The sequence below is a fragment of the Micromys minutus genome (genome assembly GCF_963924665.1).
Source record: "Micromys minutus genome assembly, chromosome: 24".
Classification (NCBI taxonomy): domain Eukaryota; kingdom Metazoa; phylum Chordata; class Mammalia; order Rodentia; family Muridae; genus Micromys; species Micromys minutus.
In genome coordinates, this window is record NC_137959.1 from 15,969,044 (window position 1) to 15,987,531 (window position 18,488).

Sequence of the window (18,488 nt, forward strand, 5' to 3'; positions counted from 1 at the left end):
TAAAGGCTCTCATGCCTCACTTCTCTCTGTGTCCTATCTTATTTCATGCTCCCATTAGGAACTCTTCCTCTGTCTCATAGTCTCTTCCATTTCTAGTCATGCGTATATGTATGTATGTAGGCATGCATGTACAAATAAACATATAATGCACATTTTATCTAGATTCTGCTGTATGTTTGTCTGGCCTATTTTGCTTAACATAATTATCTGTAGTTCCAGTTTTTTTCCTGAAAATGCCATGATTACGGTCTTGTTCACAGCTGAATAAACTCCCACTGTGTCTATATACCACACGTTCTGTGTCCATTCTAATAGGTCTTATCTGCAGCCAAAGAAATTAAGCCAATTCAAGCTGAATTGAGAGTCAAAAGGCTGGTTTATTTGGGGCCAGCTTTTGGGTGAGTAACTAAGGAACTAGGCCAGGGAAATCTTCATGCAGACAGAGAGATGGGTAGAAGGGAGAAGGAAAGAGAAAGAGGCGGGGAGGTGGAAGGGAGGGAGAGAGAGAGAGTGCAAGAGAAAAATATCTGGATTATTTAGGGAAGAGCCTCTTGGGGAGGGGAAGCCCCGCTGCAGTGCAGGTTAAAGCAACCATGCCTTGCTTGTAACGGGTTGGGACTGACAGATACCTGGAGAACCGGTAGGCCAGGTCTACTTTGACATGTTACATAGGCACCTGAGCTTCATGTCCAGGATCTGAAACCCAGCACATTTACCTGTTGATTGACATTGAGGCGGTTCTGGATCTCTACTGCTCTGAACCACTGAACATAGACATGTGGCTGTCTCTATAGTGTGATGAGTCCTTAGGTATACTCAGGTTCGGGCGTGGTCTGTTTGCATCCTATAGTGTACTAGCTTGGATTTGGAGCAGCCTCCATGTTGATTCCTTGATGACTGCACCCATTTATGTTCCCACCATGAAAGAGGCCTGGTTTTCCGACAGCCTCACCACCCCACCATGTGTTGTCATTTATTTTCTTGATAACTGAGCTGCAGTGGAATTTCCAGGTGGCTTTAATTTGCACTTTGCTAATGGCTAAGGATGTTGAATACTTTTTCAAGTATTTATTGGCCACTTGTATTTCTTCCTTTGAGAACTGTCTGTTCAGTCCATTGCATTTATTGACTGGATGATTTGATTTTTCTGGTATTTAGTTTTGGAGCTCTTTTGGAATCTAGGTAGTAAACCCCTGTTGAGTGTATATTTGGCAAATATTGTTTTCCTGTTCCATGGGTTTACTCTTTAATTTGATGGTTGTTTTTTTGTCTGTGTGCAAAAAAGCTTTTTAATTTCATTGATAATCCTTGGGGCTATTTTCTGTGCTTTTCAGGTCTTTTCCAGAAAGTTCTTGCCTATGTCTGTATTCTGAAGTGTTTTACTTTTCTTGGTATTTCAAGTCTTCTATTTAAGTCTTTGGTCCACTTTGAATTGATTTTCTTTATGGTGAAGAATGTAAACTTGTTTCATTCTTGCCCGCATGAACACCCAGTCTTTCCGGCACCATTATTGAAGAGAATGTCATTTTTCCAATCTGCATTCTTGACATCTTTGTAAGGCATTAGATGGCCCCGGTTATGTGAGTTTATTTCTGGCTGCTCTGTTAAGTTCCCCTGTCCGTGGGTTCTGGTTTTGTACTCGTCTGCCTGTTTTCATCACTGACTTTATAGTATGCTCTGAGAGTAAGTTCGAGATGCCTTAGCATTGCTGTTTGGAGTATTTTATGCTTCTGTATGAATTCTAGAAGTTTTGTTTTCTAGTTCTGTGAACAGTGTCATTTGATTTTTGGTGGGAATTGTATTGAATTCATAGACCATTTTTTATAATATACCTGTTTTAATGATACCCTGTCATTCCATGAGCTTAGTAGGGGAGCTGTCCCTCACCTGGGGCTTCCATTTCTTTCAGTAGTTCACATTTCATTGTGGACTCTTTTCCTCCTCTGATGAGGAAGGCGGTTAAGTTATTATGAGTGGGGCTTTCCCATGTCTCTTTCCTGGCAACTTAAAGATGTATGAAAGGGTTTGTTTCTGTGTTGGTTTTACATCTTTCCACTAGGCAGAAAGCAGCCATCAGATGGAAGACTTTTCTAAGGTGTCTTTATGGTCTCTAAAGTTTAGGCTCATGTTATCTGTAAATAGAAATCATTTGACTTTTTCCTGTTTGCATTTCTTTTCTTTCTCTCACCATATTTCTCTAGTTAATATTTTGAACTCTATAATGAGTAACTGTGTAAATGTGAAAAGCCTTGTGCGATTCCTGGTTTTAGAGGATTTAGTGGAATATTGGCAATAGGTTTGTCATATATAGCTTTGATTATTTATACTTTCCTTCTGTTTGTAATTTGTTCAGAGATTCTGTAATGAAGGGACATGGGTTTGTTAAAGGCCTCTTCTGTATCTACTGGTGGCCCTATGATTTCTGTCCTGCATAATGTCTGTGCTTTATTGCATCTTTATTTGATGTTGAACCATCCTTGCATGCCTGGAATGGAACCAGTTTGGTTATGGGTCATGTTTTATGACTGTGAGGATTTTGTTAAGAACTCTGGCGTGTATGTTCACCAGTGAGTTTAGTCTGCAGCCTTTTCTTGGCGTCCTATGCTTTGGGGATTGTGGTAACACTGGATTTGTTCAGTGTTTGGTAGCCTTCCGTCCCTTTCTGTTTTATGTGTTAGCTCTTCCTTAAGAGTTTAATGGTCTTTTCCTTGTTTTGAAGGGTTTGTTTGTTTTGTTACTTCATCAATTTCATTACTTTTTATGGATTTAGGTTGTTTTATATCTTGATTTAATTTGATAGCTTGTATATGTCGGGAATGTATCCATTACATGTTCCTAGTTGTCTATCTTTCCTGAATATCCAAATCTGAACAAGGAGGAGGAGGAAGAGAAGAAGGAAGTTTATTTTTTATTGGAGGTTGGAGAGCTCAGTCTATGGTGTGCATATGGGTCAGAGCAGCCAGGTGTCTCCTTCCACCATGTGGGTTCCGGGGCTCATACAGCCTGGTGGGCTGAACAAAGACTGAGACGTCTGAGGAGGAAGAGAAGGTTTGTTTGTCTGCATGTTTGTTTGTTGCTTTCTTGCTCTATGGCAGCGTCCTTCGTACGCCCTCTTCCTGCTTCCAAGCTCTCCGTCACAGAAGACAGTCCCATGCCCTTATAAGCTGATGGGCATAGTGCACACAGTAGGCTTCTTATTTCCTCTTTACTAGGGTGGTCGAGGCCTCCAAATTTATCCTCTTCTGCTGAAATAGCCAGTGCAAGGGTTGGAGCAGTGTTGGGAAGATTTTCACCACTCCCTACAGACAGGCCAGAGGCTCTGCCAGCAGGCTGTTCTGACAGTGTGAACGCCCTCATATGCAACCCTTTAAAAGGTGCTCACTTTTCTCTTAGTAAATGGGCTGCTAAACCCAGACCTTTACTGAAGTTGAACTGTGGTCATATTCATCCCCCCTTCAAAGTACTCAACTTACCTTCTGTTAGCCACTGCCTTTTAATGCCACAGGTAAAGCTTTAGCAACTGTCTTAATGTTGCCCACATTCCTGTTTTGTTTAAACAGCTTTAGCTGAAATCAGTTCTGCACATCAAACAAACATTTATTTAGAGTAAACCGAAACCTTTCCATTAGACTAGGTCTTCTCCAGTTTCTTACTTGAGCCGTTTTCACCGTTGCTAATCTTCACACGTTGCTTTTTGTTTGTCTCATGGAAGTTCACTGTGGAGGAGCAAATGGAAATCTTCTGTGCTCACAGGCCATGATGACAGCAGCCCAGCTCCGAGTGGAACATGATCACTCTGCAAAGCAGACACCACAGCATGGTGCTGGGGTCGCTAGACATTTCTTTGGAGAGCAAAAGTAGAGAGGAGTTTGGGGGTGGGGTGGAGTTATATTTTGATGCTATAGTTTGATGTTCAAGCGGAAGACAGGCCATAGAAGACTTGCGTGTAAAATGTTGGTCAGCCTCTGATCTTCATGCGTTGAGATTGTTGCCATTGCAAGGACTGGCTTGAGCAGAAAGGGGCTTTGGAGATAGATCATCCATCCAGTCAGTAACTGTCTCCCAGACACTTGACATTTTAGCAAATTAACATATAGACAAAGCTGCTCAGACCAGGGTGAGGTGCAGGAAAAAGCCTGAGAAAATAGGGATTTGTGATATATTTTCATGATTATGTAAGTGCTCTACATCTTTTCTGTGGCAATTGTTACTATGTAAAGTTTTACATATATTTTGTCCGTTTATAAACTTATCAACCTATGTACTTAGTCTAAATGCATTTTTAAAAATTATTCCTTCACATCTCAAATGCTGCCCCCTCCCATTCCCCCTCCCCTCGGCCTCTGAGAGAGCAGCCGCTCTCCCCCATCCCCTCAGACCTAGCTTTATCCTCCCATGTCCTGCTACGTTGGCTCCAGTTTGACAGCAAGTTGTCTTCGGGCTCCTTTTGTGTTTTTGTAGTCTCAGGGTCTCTGCTCTTCTGAAACCAGAAGTGGGAAGGGACGCTTGGCCTCACCCTGGGTCCTACTGGTAGTAGTGTCGTGGCTGTCGTCCACACAACAGGACTGGGCCTGGAGAAGGCATGATCATGTACATCCTGTTGGTGTGGGTGGGAGGAAGGGCTCAATGCAAGCAGCTCAGTAGCTTCACAGAAAAGAACATACATTGGTGCCTTCTGCCTTTGCTACTGTTTGCCTACTGTGATTGGCCCTATCTGAGTCACCAAGTGAGAACCTTAATGTCTGCGTAAGATATTGAATGCATCTATAACTGACTATGTATTGTTCGCTTATGTGACTAAGATAATCCCCAGCTTCTCCCAGCCCTTGGGTAAGTTCTTTATTTTCAGTCTAAGAATTAACACATGATACTCTTAATATCTGTCTACGCCATAGCCTTCTTAGCTTTTTCTAAGGATGTTTAACTACTCCATTACGACTTTCCATTGTACATGGTGGATGCTACTTATACTTCCGAATATTTGTTCCATATACCTAAAACATGTGGCCTGACCTGGGCTGTCATCCTCACGGCTCTCAACTCTAAGAGTTCCATTTCCTCGGCTTTCAGAATGCTCTGGAGATCCTAAGGTGTGTTGGGAACTGCTCAGGTCAAGCTTTTCTCGCCTCTCTCACCCTCTGTCTATTAAGTTGCCAAAGGAGACGAGCGGGGAAGCCATTGTCCTTGTTGGTCTATCACAAGGACATTATAACCACCACCTTCTTGCTCTGGTCCACAGGTCGAGTTTGAGTGGCTGAGGCAGTTCTGGTTTCAAGGAAATCGATACAGAATTTGCACTGATTGGTGGTGTGAGCCCATGACGCAGCTGGAGGAGCTGTGGAAGAAGATGGAGCGTGTGGTAAGTGCAGGAGGTCTGAGCGCATTCTCTGGGGCACTGCACTGTGCAGACCTTCAGCCATGTAATCTCCGCAGGCAAATGTATACTCTGTAAGCTAAACGGCTGTGCTAGGTTATCTCGTATGAGGCAATGGGAGCAGCCTGCAATTTTGTCAGTAAAGCCTCAGGAAACGCTTCTGATATTCTTCACAGAGGGCACCCCACTAGACGTGAGCTGGGACACAGCATGAGAACAGGGTAACACAGTACCCAGCACTTATTTGTGGTTTTATGCACCAGCGACTATTCAGAGGGTTTTTCTTAATCAAGATTTTACATTCTTACAATTGATTTGAACAGTATTGTGAGCCCTAACTTATAGATGTGAAAGCTTAGATACAGGGAAGTTAGGTTAGGTGCTTGTGCAGGGTCACTAAATAGGTGGCTGAGATGAAAGCCCAGGCTGCCACATGCCTTTACTCACCATAGCCCAGCAGTTCAGTAAAGAGAGAAATGTGACTGTCACCATGCACTACTATAGCTAAAATAAAACCCTGTTGTGGGGCCTAAAACATAAAAAGCCATGGTCTGGCAAGATGGGTCAGAACGGTGGACGGTTGTCACCAAACCTGACGACCTGGGACCAACAAGGCATAACGAGGGTTATGATGGCTGAGCCAGGATGCCATGGAAGGAGAAAACGTACTCTCAAGGTCTCCTCTCCTCTCCATGCATGAACACGGTTCAGGTCATTACACCGACTGTTCTAAAGGTGCTGGTCTCATTGGAGGACCAGGAGGAGAGGAGAGGGTGGGGTGGGCTATCTGGGGAGTGACAATAGGTCTTGGAACTGTGGAAGCAAGATGAGAAGTGGGAGCACTTAGGATGTGTGGAACATGGACATGCAAGCTAGGTGGCAGGTTGAAGCCACTTGATGAGCCTCGGCTTGGATAATCATAGCAACAGCAGATGCTTATGTGATAGTTTTATGATTACTAAAGATTTTATGAGTACTGAGAACTTAGGCATTGTTCATGGTGACCCCATGTGATAGGTATGACTTTTGTCTCACTTTCACTATCAGGAGGCAGTAGTCCAAAGGCCTCATGTAACTTTCCCAAGGTCACCAGCTAATAGGTGGCAGAGCTGGAATTTGAACTCTAGAAGGCCTGCTCTGGGCTTCTTGCCCTTTGTCTACTCACTGATCTGCCTCCAAGGGCTTAGCTTTGGGGTGTAGAGGAAAGGCGATAAAAGCATGCTGACCTCTGGAGAGTGCCACTTTACAGCATTTGAAGGCTGTGGAGACCAGTGACTCATCTGCAGGGTGTGCAGTGGTCGCAAGTCCCCACCCAGAATGCTTCTCCGGCAGCTTCATGGACCTATAGTTGACGAACAGGAAGCTAAACAAGCGTAAAGTATACAGTTTGATGAGTTGAGAAATACATATATACCTATGGAGCTATAATCGTAGCCCATACTGAACACTGTCTGTCACCTCCAAAAGTGGCCACTTTGGCCACCAACTTAGTGTTACTGTTTTGATGAAGATGTGAACATAGTATCTTCAGTAATCCCTGTGTTACAATGATGGAAATATCAGCTTGCCAATATGAAGGCCTCAGCTTCAGAGTGTACATCGGAATGAACATCTCTGAGATCATTCAGACTTTTCAAGGATCCACATCTGGGAAAGGGATACCATTACCCTCCTAGCATAATAATAATCCCAAAGGCAGATTCCCCAAACCCTGGGTCAGTACAGAGCACCGTGTAGCCAACTTGGGAATGATGAAGATTCCCTCTCTGCCTGGCCAGCTCTGCTCCTGAGCCAAGCCTGCGGAGGAAATGCTGTTTTTATAGGGTGTGTGCAACTTTGCTTGTGGGAACTACATATGAACTTAGGATCCTGCTTGCTGAAGCCTAATTGTTGGATGTCAACCTGAGGTTGAAATTATAATCCTAACAAATTGTAAATTAAGACTTAGAAATAAGAAAAGAACTCAGTAATTTTATAAAATGATTTTTAATCATTTATTTTTCATGTTATGTACTTTGGTACTTTGCCTGCATGTTTCGGTGTGAGAGTATCTGATCTGGAACTGAAGTTCCAGACAGATGTGAGCTGCCATGTGGGTGCTGGGAATTGAACCTGGGTCCTTTGGAACAACTGTCAGTGCTTTTAACCAGCAAGCTATCTCTCCAGCCATAAAAAAGGTTTTCTTAAAAAAGTTTTTATTTTAGGAGTATTTGATTTAGGAGTATTCAACCCTGTCCCCAAGTAAAATTTTTAGTATTGTGATCACACCCGCGGTGTTCATCATAAATTCACTGAAAAGATATATTATTGTGATCACACCCGAGGTGTTTATCATTAATTCACTGAAAAGATATATGACTGTAGATGTATGTCAGTCTCAATATATGAGTACACACATTTGCTAGTTAGATTAGTTAAAGGAAGAATCTTCTTTTTATTATATTTTATATGAAAAAAGAAACAAATAAAGAAATGAAGGAAGGAATCAATCCAAAACAAAAAGCTAAAGGAGTAGCAATCTGGAGAATTTTCCAGAGCTCTGTTCTTTACTGAAAAAAGAAAATTAAAAAAAAAAAAAAAATCAATGTTTAAGTGTCTCCCCTGCATACCGCAGTTGGATCATTATCAGCAGAGTGAAGGATTGGGCCAAGACAAAAGGGATGTTTCTTCTAAATTAAGTTGAAGCATTTGCTTTAGGCCTTTATAAAAAGATTTCTAATAAACTCATGATAAATTATTTTTGCTATTGAAAGAGACAGCGGGCAATAATCTCTGGAAAGGTCCCTGGCTCTGAGGCTCACAGTGCAGTGCCATGTGGTATTTGGGTATTGGGGCATTGGCTGGTGAGTCTGGCTGTCAGCCTTGCTCCAGCTTTTTGGTTTAACTTGTAAGCAGTAGGGGGCAATGTTGAGCTGCCAGTTGGCAGTCCCAAGATGCTGCCTTTCAGGAAAATGCATATAAATGTCCCATTAACTGCCAAGAATTACCCCTGTTGCTTCAAGTTAGCTATAATCTTCAAGATTCCATAACACAGGAAATCAGTTGTGGGTTCACAGATTCAACAGCAATTTCACTTCAGAAATGCAGTGTTTGGTGCACATTCTGTGGAATTAAGCTAACTGAAAGGGCAGTTTTTGATAGTTCAAACTTTTCTTCCGTGGAATATATTTCTCCAAATGATTATGATTTTAGACAAGCGACTCCTTGTTATCTTTTTGCGTTAATAGAATCATGTGTGTGTTGTGAAGCGGTGCCTTTGATCACTGCATCTTTGTTCTATAGCACACGTTCGTCCTTTTCAGGAGAAAAATAAGACCTGCCCGCCACCTTGGACAATGCACATTGGTTTCCCCCTTTTGCCTTTGAGGGCCCTTGTACCAGAGAAGAGGCGTGTGCTGTAATTTCTGTCTCTCTTCTTATCCTTTTCTCATGTGGTTGGGAGGGGTTGTTTCCAGAAGCCTATAGGAGAATGGAAACTGAATTTTGAAATAGCTGTTCCCCCATTAGTGGTAATTGCTGCGCATGTCATAACCAGCCTCATATTTCAGAAAGTTTAGTCAGCTGTACACAAACTCCCCGGCCTCCGTTCCCCACTCCCTGTCCCAGCAAGCACACCCTGGTACACTGCTCATTCTCACTGCTTCTCTCCCGGAGGACAGTTTGTGTGCTTGCTCTTGTGATGTAAATGTTAAACCTTATATTTGAATGACATTCTGATAAAACATAACCTCTCCCCTGAATATTACTTGGTGAATTTATTGAGCATTGAGCCCGGAGCAGCCTGACCCTTTGCACCACAGTCAGACCTTTCTTGCCTTCTTTGCTCACCACTCGAGGAGTATTCTAACACTTGAGTGCTATTCACATATTTGTATTTTATTATTTTTTTCTCAGCCAGCCCACTACGCCTCATCCAAGATTATCATATTATGAGGAGACACTTCGGGATAGGGATAGGAGAGTTAGCATTTGAAAGAAACCGCACAAGCTTTTCTTGCCGGCTAAAGAGGAGGATGAAAAGCTCACGTCTCCTGTGAGGCAGCAAAGGCTTGCCTTGGTCTGCGATTCAGTGGATAGGCCATTTGTCTCCCAGGGGTTGGTATCGCTCTTTGCAAACCTGACATTTATTTTACCTATAAAAATGTTTTAACACTATCAAATTCATGGCGAGGCCGAGAAGAATGCCGGGGCTGAAATCCTCTAAATTGATGACATTTACTCATTTCCTTTTGACCTTAAAACCCTCTGTTTTGTACAATCCAGAGGAGTTATTCCAGAGGAGCCTCCCGAGGAAGTGCCCTGGGAAGAGCTGCGGGATTTTTTTCATGCACTTTATTGCTGTTGCTTTTCCTTTTGGGAAAGAAAGTGGCTTCTGCTTATTCTTAGGGCCTTTGACCATTTCCTGTCACAACAGTCCTAATGCGACAGTAGCAGCCTGTATGTGGCCGCTGGCCTTAATAACCTCTGTCGACCCGACTGTAGCGGGTGAGAGCCAAGGCTGGATTATTTTAATGTATCCGTTTTGAATCAGTAGAAAGTACAACATATAATTATGTTAGGTAAGCTATAGGCGGCATTTAATTTGCTCATTTATGTTAAAATTTGGCTCAGGAGAGCAGAGAGATGTGGCAAATGAGTGGGTGTCTCATTTCATAAAGTAACCAGGTTCTTGTTATTGAAGTTTTAACAGAGAAATGTTCTTGAGAATGTAAAGGCGTCCCTGACAAGTTATTTATAATAGTTAATTCCAGGTGAGTCATGTTCCTCTGCTTGTCACTGTGGTCTGCATAAATCATCAGCGAGCTTGTTGAGGAGGCAGCCTGCTGCTGCAGCGACAGGTCCTCTGTCTGTGGGAAGAGTGAGCCAAAGAGCAGCTCTGTCTGTCTGAGGAAAGGTTAGTGAAGCCGTCATTATAGCTGTGGGTAAAGTTCTTTATAAGTGAACATAAGAACAAAGCTGCTTCTTATGGGCTAAAATACGTATCAAACATAATGGTATTTAGATAGCACAAATAAGTTCTTATTAAAATTCCTCCTAAATCGAAAGATTTTAGGGGGCCTGGGGGATATAACAATAAAATATAAATTTTTAGGCTCATATTAATGGTAAAACCACCCAGATGCAGTATGTATATTTATATATGTATATATTTGCCTCTCCCATAAGTATTCCTATGAATACTAAGTTAAATGTGCTAACATAACCTTGCCTCCAATTTTTCAACATTTCTATTTTCATTTTTACATTTATTTTCATCCTTAATTGTGTGTATTTTCTTTGTATGGATACGTGCACAGGAATGCAGGCACCTTTGGAGACCAGAGGCTTCAGGTCCCCCTGGAGCCGGAGTTAGAGGTGGTTCTGAGTCAACAGCATGGGTGCTGGGAATTGAACCTGGGTCTCTGCACGAGCCCAGCAAGCTCTTAAACACTGAGCCATCTCTCCAACCCTAGGGTCAGCATTTCTAATTTCAGAGCAGAGTATATTGTAGTAATTTAAGATGTAGTATGAAATATTCAGTGGTTTTTAATTAAGATTTTAAACCCCCCCCCCCCCTTTTGACTGGGACATTGCTCTGTGGCTCAAGATAGGCCCAGAGTGGAAGTCGGTTAAACAGTTAGAAGCGCCCATTAATTCAGACTCTGGAACACTGTGTTTTAGGGCCTTTGTGTTTATCTTTGGAAACTAGGAAAAGCTACAATCTAGTTACATTGTTGGTGATCCTGAGCCGAACCATTGGCTTGGCTGACCCACCCTCCACTCTAGTTTCCCTCGGCTGTAGGCTCTATTGTTCTAAAAGCAAAAATACCTGGAGAGAGGGAGGCAGGCTGTCTTCTGTGTAATTTAATGTTGAGCTCCTTTCTAAAGTGCTTTGGGTTCTTCTTGATAGATCTTTGAGTTTCTCATAGAACAACCCCTGCCCCCCAGCTGCTGTGGACTTAGCAATGTTTTTTTTCCTAGTGTGTACCCTGTCCTTTTGGGGGCAGGGGGGAGAATAATACAATTCCGAGAGAACTCAGACTTAAGCCTCCCCAGCAGAGTGTGCAGGGGAAACACAAAAGCCCGTGTTTGTGATTCTCTTTGAAGTGTTTTGCAACTGGATAAGGAAAAATTTAGAAAGCGGCTGATAGTGTTCAGGGTAAATACTTAAACCCCTTTAGAGAATTTCACACACAGATACTGTGTGCAGAAAAAAGGGGTACTTATGTTTCTTAAAGCTGCTACAGCCTGAAGCTTTGTACTTAAAGACAGAGGTGTTGAATAGAATTCTACTGAGGATACATCCAGTGACAGTATCTGCAGGAACATCAGAGCCGGCCAGTGGTAGACTTCCTGCTCTTAACCCTTTCATGGACGGTATGAGCAGAGCTTCCCGTGCTGTGTTAGGACGTTCGAGGGACACTCGGGCTCGGCTGCCACCTCTGTTCTAACCACAAGAGCAAGACTCACATCATAGAAAATGTGACAGGAGCTAGGAAATGCCAAGCGAAAGCATGCCGTCTCTCTTAACCCGTTACTGCCCAGAGAGAAGCCTGAGATTATCAGGCAGGGTTTTCTGTTCTCACTTTGGCACCAGAGCATTTGACAGATTTGTCCACCTTCACACATGCGTGGCACAGACGCACACATGAGTGACACAGACATACACAAAAGACATAGATGCACACACGAATGGTACAGACACACATGCATAGCACAGACACACACATATGCATGGCACAGACACACAAATTTTATATGTTCTATTTGTTTAAAAAAAAAAAAAAGAACACCAAAACAAAATCCACAGGTATATTCTCTTGTTTCAAATGGTTTTAACTGCTATGAAATTCAAATCTGCATAAAGGGTGTAAAAGCCCTAGCACTTCTCCTGGGTAACTGTGGTAGCCTCAGCTGCTGGAATGTATTTTGGGTTACTTTGACAAACAGGCCATAACATGCATGTGTGAATTCAGAAACCTGGATGCCAGACTGGTGTGTCAGGAATTCCCATTTTTCCCAGGAAAGACAAAGTCTAACACATTATACACCTCCCTCCAGTGCTTTTTGAGAGGGCTTGGGGGAGCATTCCTTCACTTACCCTCTGCTCTATCAGCCACCTGACGGGAAACAACCCGCACTGTGTCCTCAGCAAGTACAGAGGGTGAAGTGTTGGAGAAATACATAAGTAAACCGGCAACAAGCCCACAGCTTTGAAAAGGAAGCAGTCTCTCCCAAGGCGCTGTCCCCATCCATCTGAATATCAGCCACATTTGGTTTTTGCCGTTTTAATCTCCAAGTTAGCTAACGAGTGGGCCCTACAACTGTTGCCTTCTGAAGAACCTTATTGTAGTGACCTCCAGAGAGAGCTTGTAGACTACACAGTGCATCTAGAAAAGGGGTTCTAGAGATTAGTGTGACTCCCCTCGCTCACCCCCTCCTCACAGGCGCGTGGAGCACAATGCTGACTGTAATATTTGTGGGGTGGCTTGGGAATCTTGTGGTAGTTTTGAAAAAGTGTCCCTATAGGGAAAATGTGCTCAAACTGCTAAAAACCTCGCTTCTCTGAGAAGTGGGAACACATGCGGTTGCCTCCCCCCTTACATCGGGTAGCATAACCACCATCCTGCTTTTCCTCATTGACGCCTGAAAAATAACGAGTCTCCTCTTCAGAAGGGGACATGATAAGCTTTTGGTTCCCCTAAAAGCACCTCTGTAATCACTGCTTAGTGGTGGTTTTAATTCCCTCTTTACCTAAGTAAAAAGTTTGCATTTTCTCTCCATGTTTTTACTGGAGCCAGCCACCTGTGACCATCTCATGAGTAAATACTTTCTCAGTGTGTAGCAGATGGATGATCTCCTGCTTGGTTTTGATTGGTTAACAGAATTTAGCTTGCAAATTAAGAAATGGGGGTTATGAAGTCAGCTCTGAAAGGGAAGGGCCTCTGTTTTAGACATACCTGCTTTAGCTGTAGGGACTTGGAGCTCCTGGTTTCTTGATAGTGTAATAGCCCTGCTACTTAAGCATTGGAATTACAAAACACCCATAATTAATCATCGGATATTAACAGATGTTTGGGAGAACTAAGGCGTTGCTTTTTTTTTTTTTTTTTAATGCCCCTAAAACTAGTTCTTTTCACCCTGTAGGTTGCAACTGCTTTGGAAAGATCTCTATTCCCACAATATTTACATTATGATTTACAGTTATGGAGTAGCAACAAAGTAATTTTATGGCTGGACTCACCACAACATGAGGGACTGTACTAAAGGGTCACAGTATTAGGAAGGTTGAGAGCCACTGCCCTGAACTGCAGTGAGCGTCATGAAGAGTGGCACTAGGACACCATGTAATGTCCCCAGTAAATCCGTGCTTCCTCAGCACTGAAGAGATCCTGGGCACCTGTATAGTAGTTGGGATAGGTGGATGGTATTTTGTAGCAAGTGCTTTAAATTAGGCACATCTCAAATCCCTGACCCCTCTCCCAGTTCTCACAGGTCAGTAACTGAGTGTCCAATTGTTCAGCCTAAGCTTGAGTGTCCACTTGATTAAACTCCAAGTCTTTAAAAAAAAAAAAAAAACTCTTTGCAAAATACACTTGTCACCTGACCAGCCTTCACCACCTTCTCTGAAGGAAGCTTGGCCACTTATGGGCACTGCCCTGTAACCAGCCTTCCAGCGTCTAGTACACTGTGCCGGCTGCCCATCTGTAGCTAGAGTTCCTTTAAAATGGAAGCCACTGGCCTGGCCCAGACCTCCCGTGGCACTCAGAAATTCATCTTCCTTGAGTGGCTTTCTGAGCCACAGGACTCACACTTCTGCAGCTGTCTTTGTGTTTATTTTTGCCTCTGGAGTATTTCTCCGCTTTGCTTTTTTCATTCTGTCCCTGGACACTGTCTTGGCTCATCCTTGGAGAGAGCTCCTCTGGCGGAGTTCACCCTCTTTGCAGGGTGCCTTGCCCTCTCTGCTTGCTCCATAGCATCTCAACATTAGACAGTAAATTTCTTTATTGTCTGCTTCAAGTCCCTGCAGCCTCCTCTCACTGGGCAGGGCAGCAGAGAAGCTGACAGCTTTGCTTACATTCCCAGCTCCTGGGACACTGGCTGGCACACAGTAGGTGTTTACTATACACTTACAGAAGGGAGAACTAGAGGTAAGGTCAGTGTGGTCTGTCCCACTGTGTGGGGAAGCCTGGCCTCTAGTAAGTTTCCTCAAAATTACCTCCTCATTCAAAGGGTTATTTTAGTTCTCCACTTAGAGGGACCTCGGGACGACAGACAGCCATCTGCCTGTGCAGCAGCGTGTTTGAGAGCAGTATCAGAGTACAGAGGCTGATTGCGTGCCTTCGGCATTTCTAGCTGAGAAGATTGAGAAATCACTGGCAAATGACTTGTGTAAATATGGGGATTTTTTTAAATGAGAGAAATAGGCTTTTAGTTTCCCAGAGTCACTGTATTGCCACAACTTAAGAAGGCAGGGCTTTGTCTCTTGACATCATTCATGTCTTAGAGTTCACTACTCTTAAAAAGAATGCACTAGAGTAAAATCGTGTGAAAATTAAATGACTTCTGTAGCAAAGCTTGAACTTCGTTGTGGTTAATTTCAAAACACAGAGAAAGCAGCATGCACTGGGCAGGTTTTGGGCACAGAACTAGGAAAATCCCCGAGGAATAAACCGACTTCCGCCAGACAAGCTGAAAACTGATTAAAATATTTATCATCCTTTGGGTATGCAATAGCTTTTGATGATGGAAGGCATATTAATATTCATCTTTGCTGCTTGTCTACACTTCAGACAGATCCCAGGAAAGGATGTTCAAATGACCAGTTTTCTTTCCTCACCAGGAGCCTTGAGCCCCGGTGCAGCTTGGAACCAAGACATGCCTTGTGATGTGACTGAGCTTTTCCTCTGGGGGATGGGGCTGGGGAATACAAACCAGGGGAGACCTTTGCACTGGGAAGCTTTAAAGGATTACTGCTTTCTCAAGGAAGTCTTTTGCTAGAACAAAGGGAAAAGTTGGGCCATAATTTTATGAGCCACAGAACTGCTGTGCTGTCTGAGTACAGGAAATGGACCTGACTTCTTAGGTGAAGTCAGAGGATCCAGGCTTTATAAATGGCTTTGATGGAACTGACACTGGAGGTGTGTCCCTCTCCCCTCTTCCCCTCCCCCGGTGTAACCATTCTGTTGAGGATGAAGGGGGAACTAATTAGTTGTACCTGCCACTTCTACCAGGCCCTTTTGAGTGTAGCATGTATTGGCCCTTCATCCTCAGCCAGAGACAGAGTAAACACACTGTCCTCCCAGACAGGCCGGAGCAGCGCAGGATGGCTCGTGGGAGTCTTAGGATCAGTCTTACTTTCCTTCTCCTCTCCTCTTCCTCCTCTTCTTAATGGAAGGAAGGCTCTGACTCTGTTAGCGTTGTTAACTAAGCAGCATTTCCCAGGCAGATTGGAATCACCTTGACTGCATTTTTGGGTACAAATGTGAACACCGAGGAACTTGACCTTTTTACTGGTTGGTCTGAGAACTAACTAGTAATTGAAAACCAAGTGTCTCCTAAAATGACTAACACGTTAATACTTCAGTATTTCACATCTGAAAATTTAGAATCTTCCCTTTTACACTTACTTTTATAATTCCATGTTCCTCAGATATTTGCATGAGTGATAACCTAAAAAATTGGGCAATAATTTTCTTTGAAATCTATTTTAATACTGTAACATCAGAAGAGAAATGTTCCGTCTTCATCTCGTCATTTAATCATACATCTGCTCCATGTCGTCCTGATAAGGGAAGTTGTACAAAGAGCTGGGACTTAGGTCTCCCAGGCTGATAAGGCGAGAGGCAGTAAGTGATTCAGTGGGAGGAAAATCAAAGGAGAAAGGCAGAGTCTGACACAGGCCTGTGGGAAAACGAAGGATTCTGATAGATGGAGACAGGCGGAAGGTATTCAAAGATGGCCAGAGCGGAGATACAGTAGGCAGGAAAACATTCTATTCTTGTAAACTTGATTAGACTTCGTGGAGTTTGTTTTGTGTGAGTCGGGCATCGGCAGATAAGATGAGAAAGATTAGCAGGGGCCCTTTTTTTTTTTTCTAATGCATTTTTTTTTGTGAAGTACAGTCCTCTCCTCCATAATGACTTTCAAAGTCATTGGACACGAAGTGCAAGTATGTGCCACTAAGAATAGAACGGAGAATAGTTTGATTATCTTGTGTTTGCAGAGGTTTTGCTTGGGGAACAAGTCAGATCATATTTTTTTTCCCCAATTTCATAGTCGGTCTGCACCCTAGACACAGCCAACAAGCAACTCTACATTGTCACAATACAAATCACAAACTGGGGTGATTTTCCTTACCAAGTTTCTTTTTATTTCCCTTCCATTAAGTGAATGTCAAAGTAATAATTTTAAACCTTGTCCAGAGCAGGTCTTCCTGTTTGTGAACAACTTACAGGTTCCCTTCTGTGTATGAGCATGACCCTAACTGTTGGAGTCCTCAGGGAGGAAATGCATTTTCTCTGTATCCTGATGCCAGTCTGGGAGACCCAGTGCCTGCACAGAAAAGTTATGAAATGTCACTAACAGCCATTCCCGAGTTCTTTGATTTGGTTCAGGATAGCCGGCATGGTAATAGGGCAGAATGGGCGTACGCTCATGCCGCCATCTCTTGGGCTGGCAGCTTCTGGGACGTCACTTTGTGCCACCCTGTGTTGGCGACTCTGTGTGAAAGGCTGTGGTGCTGTTTGCAATGTAAGGGGCCGCTGCTCTCCCAGCGACAAGTATGGATCTCTGTTCCACCTCACTGTTGTCCCTCCCTGTGCTGCTGTCACTCCTTCCAAGGCACAAGCTGTTGGTTCTTGAGCCATCAGTAAGCCTCAACTTGTTCAGCCCTGAGCGGCTGAAGATTGCCTTTGCTCGGCTTCACTTTAGGAACCTAAGGTGTGGGGTTAATTGAAAAGACCCTTTCTCCTTAGGTAATTGTGAGACAGAAATGACATTGTAGGGCTACTGTTTCATTTTACCAGAACCCTTATGAGTTGCCCTACAGAATAATTCTCTGGAGAACGAATGGGTTTCGGGCTTCCCAGAAAAATCCCTCTTCTCTTATATCCCTCTATTTTTTTTCTCGTTCCCAAGGAACAGGTAATAGAGATGTTTGGTATTGTTTAATTTCTTCCAAGGCCTGCCTGCAGCCTTCACTCTGTGTTCTGATCTTATTGAATGTCACTGTCGGTGATACCCACACCCAGATGCCAGGCTCTGAGAAGCAGCTTGAGCGATAATCCATCTGACATTGTCCTTCAGTGAAAAGAGGTGATCAGAGGGCACAGAGGCTTGTCTGCAGGCACAGACCATAGTGGGTGTGGAACCCACATGCCCAGTGGAGCTCCACACTGCAGGACAGCCCCCATCCCATCTCACAGCAGCTGGGCCTCTCCTGTGCTGTTGGCTCCTGTCACCCCTGTTCTCATAGCAAAACATGACCACGAAGCTTGTTTCTATGAGACATTTCCTCCACTCTGTCACTGTAGAGGTGGTGCTTGGCTTTGTATGCTCAGCACCCCCCCAACACTCCCCAACCCCCCCCCCCAGCATGTTTGTATTACTTTGTGGAACCATTGTCTCTCTGGCTGGCAGGATAAGTACTTAGTGTTGTTACCCTATATGCCAGAGCCCTGTGCTGGGTCTTCCAAATGAGCAGAATTTCCTGGGTTAAACCATCTGAAGTAAAGAGTGACCTTCTCTCTCACTTGGTTCCCCACCGCCCCAGTCACCAATTTCTTTCTCTCAGTGCCTAGCACTATTCCTAGGTTTTTTCTAGACCTTTCTAGAGATATTTCACATACTTAAAATTATATATGGGAGTTCTTCAGTTATATAGTACATAGTATCTTTTATGAAAAAGATTTGTTCTAAGTTATGTGCATTTATATGGGTGTGTGTCAGGAAATGTGCACTTGAGTCCTGGTACCCACAGAGATGAGAATAAGATGCTCAAGTACTGGAGCTAGATTTATAAGTAAATTGAGAGCCATCTGGCATGTGTCCTAGGAACTGAACTCCTGTCTTCTCCAAGAGCAGTTTGTTATAGACACTAAGCCATCATTTCAGCCCCAGATAACATTGTATC

General features: G+C 43.5%; 1 protein-coding gene across 1 annotated transcript in view; it reads left to right on the top strand.

Annotated features, from left to right (window-relative positions):
- Positions 1–18,488, top strand: part of FTO (FTO alpha-ketoglutarate dependent dioxygenase) — a 327,644-nt gene that overhangs the window by 144,294 nt on the left and 164,862 nt on the right. The window contains exon 7 of the mRNA XM_080937058.1: positions 5,240–5,359. Within this exon, the coding sequence (XP_080793184.1) occupies positions 5,240–5,359 (120 nt within the window). The remainder of the gene's footprint in view (positions 1–5,239; positions 5,360–18,488) is intronic.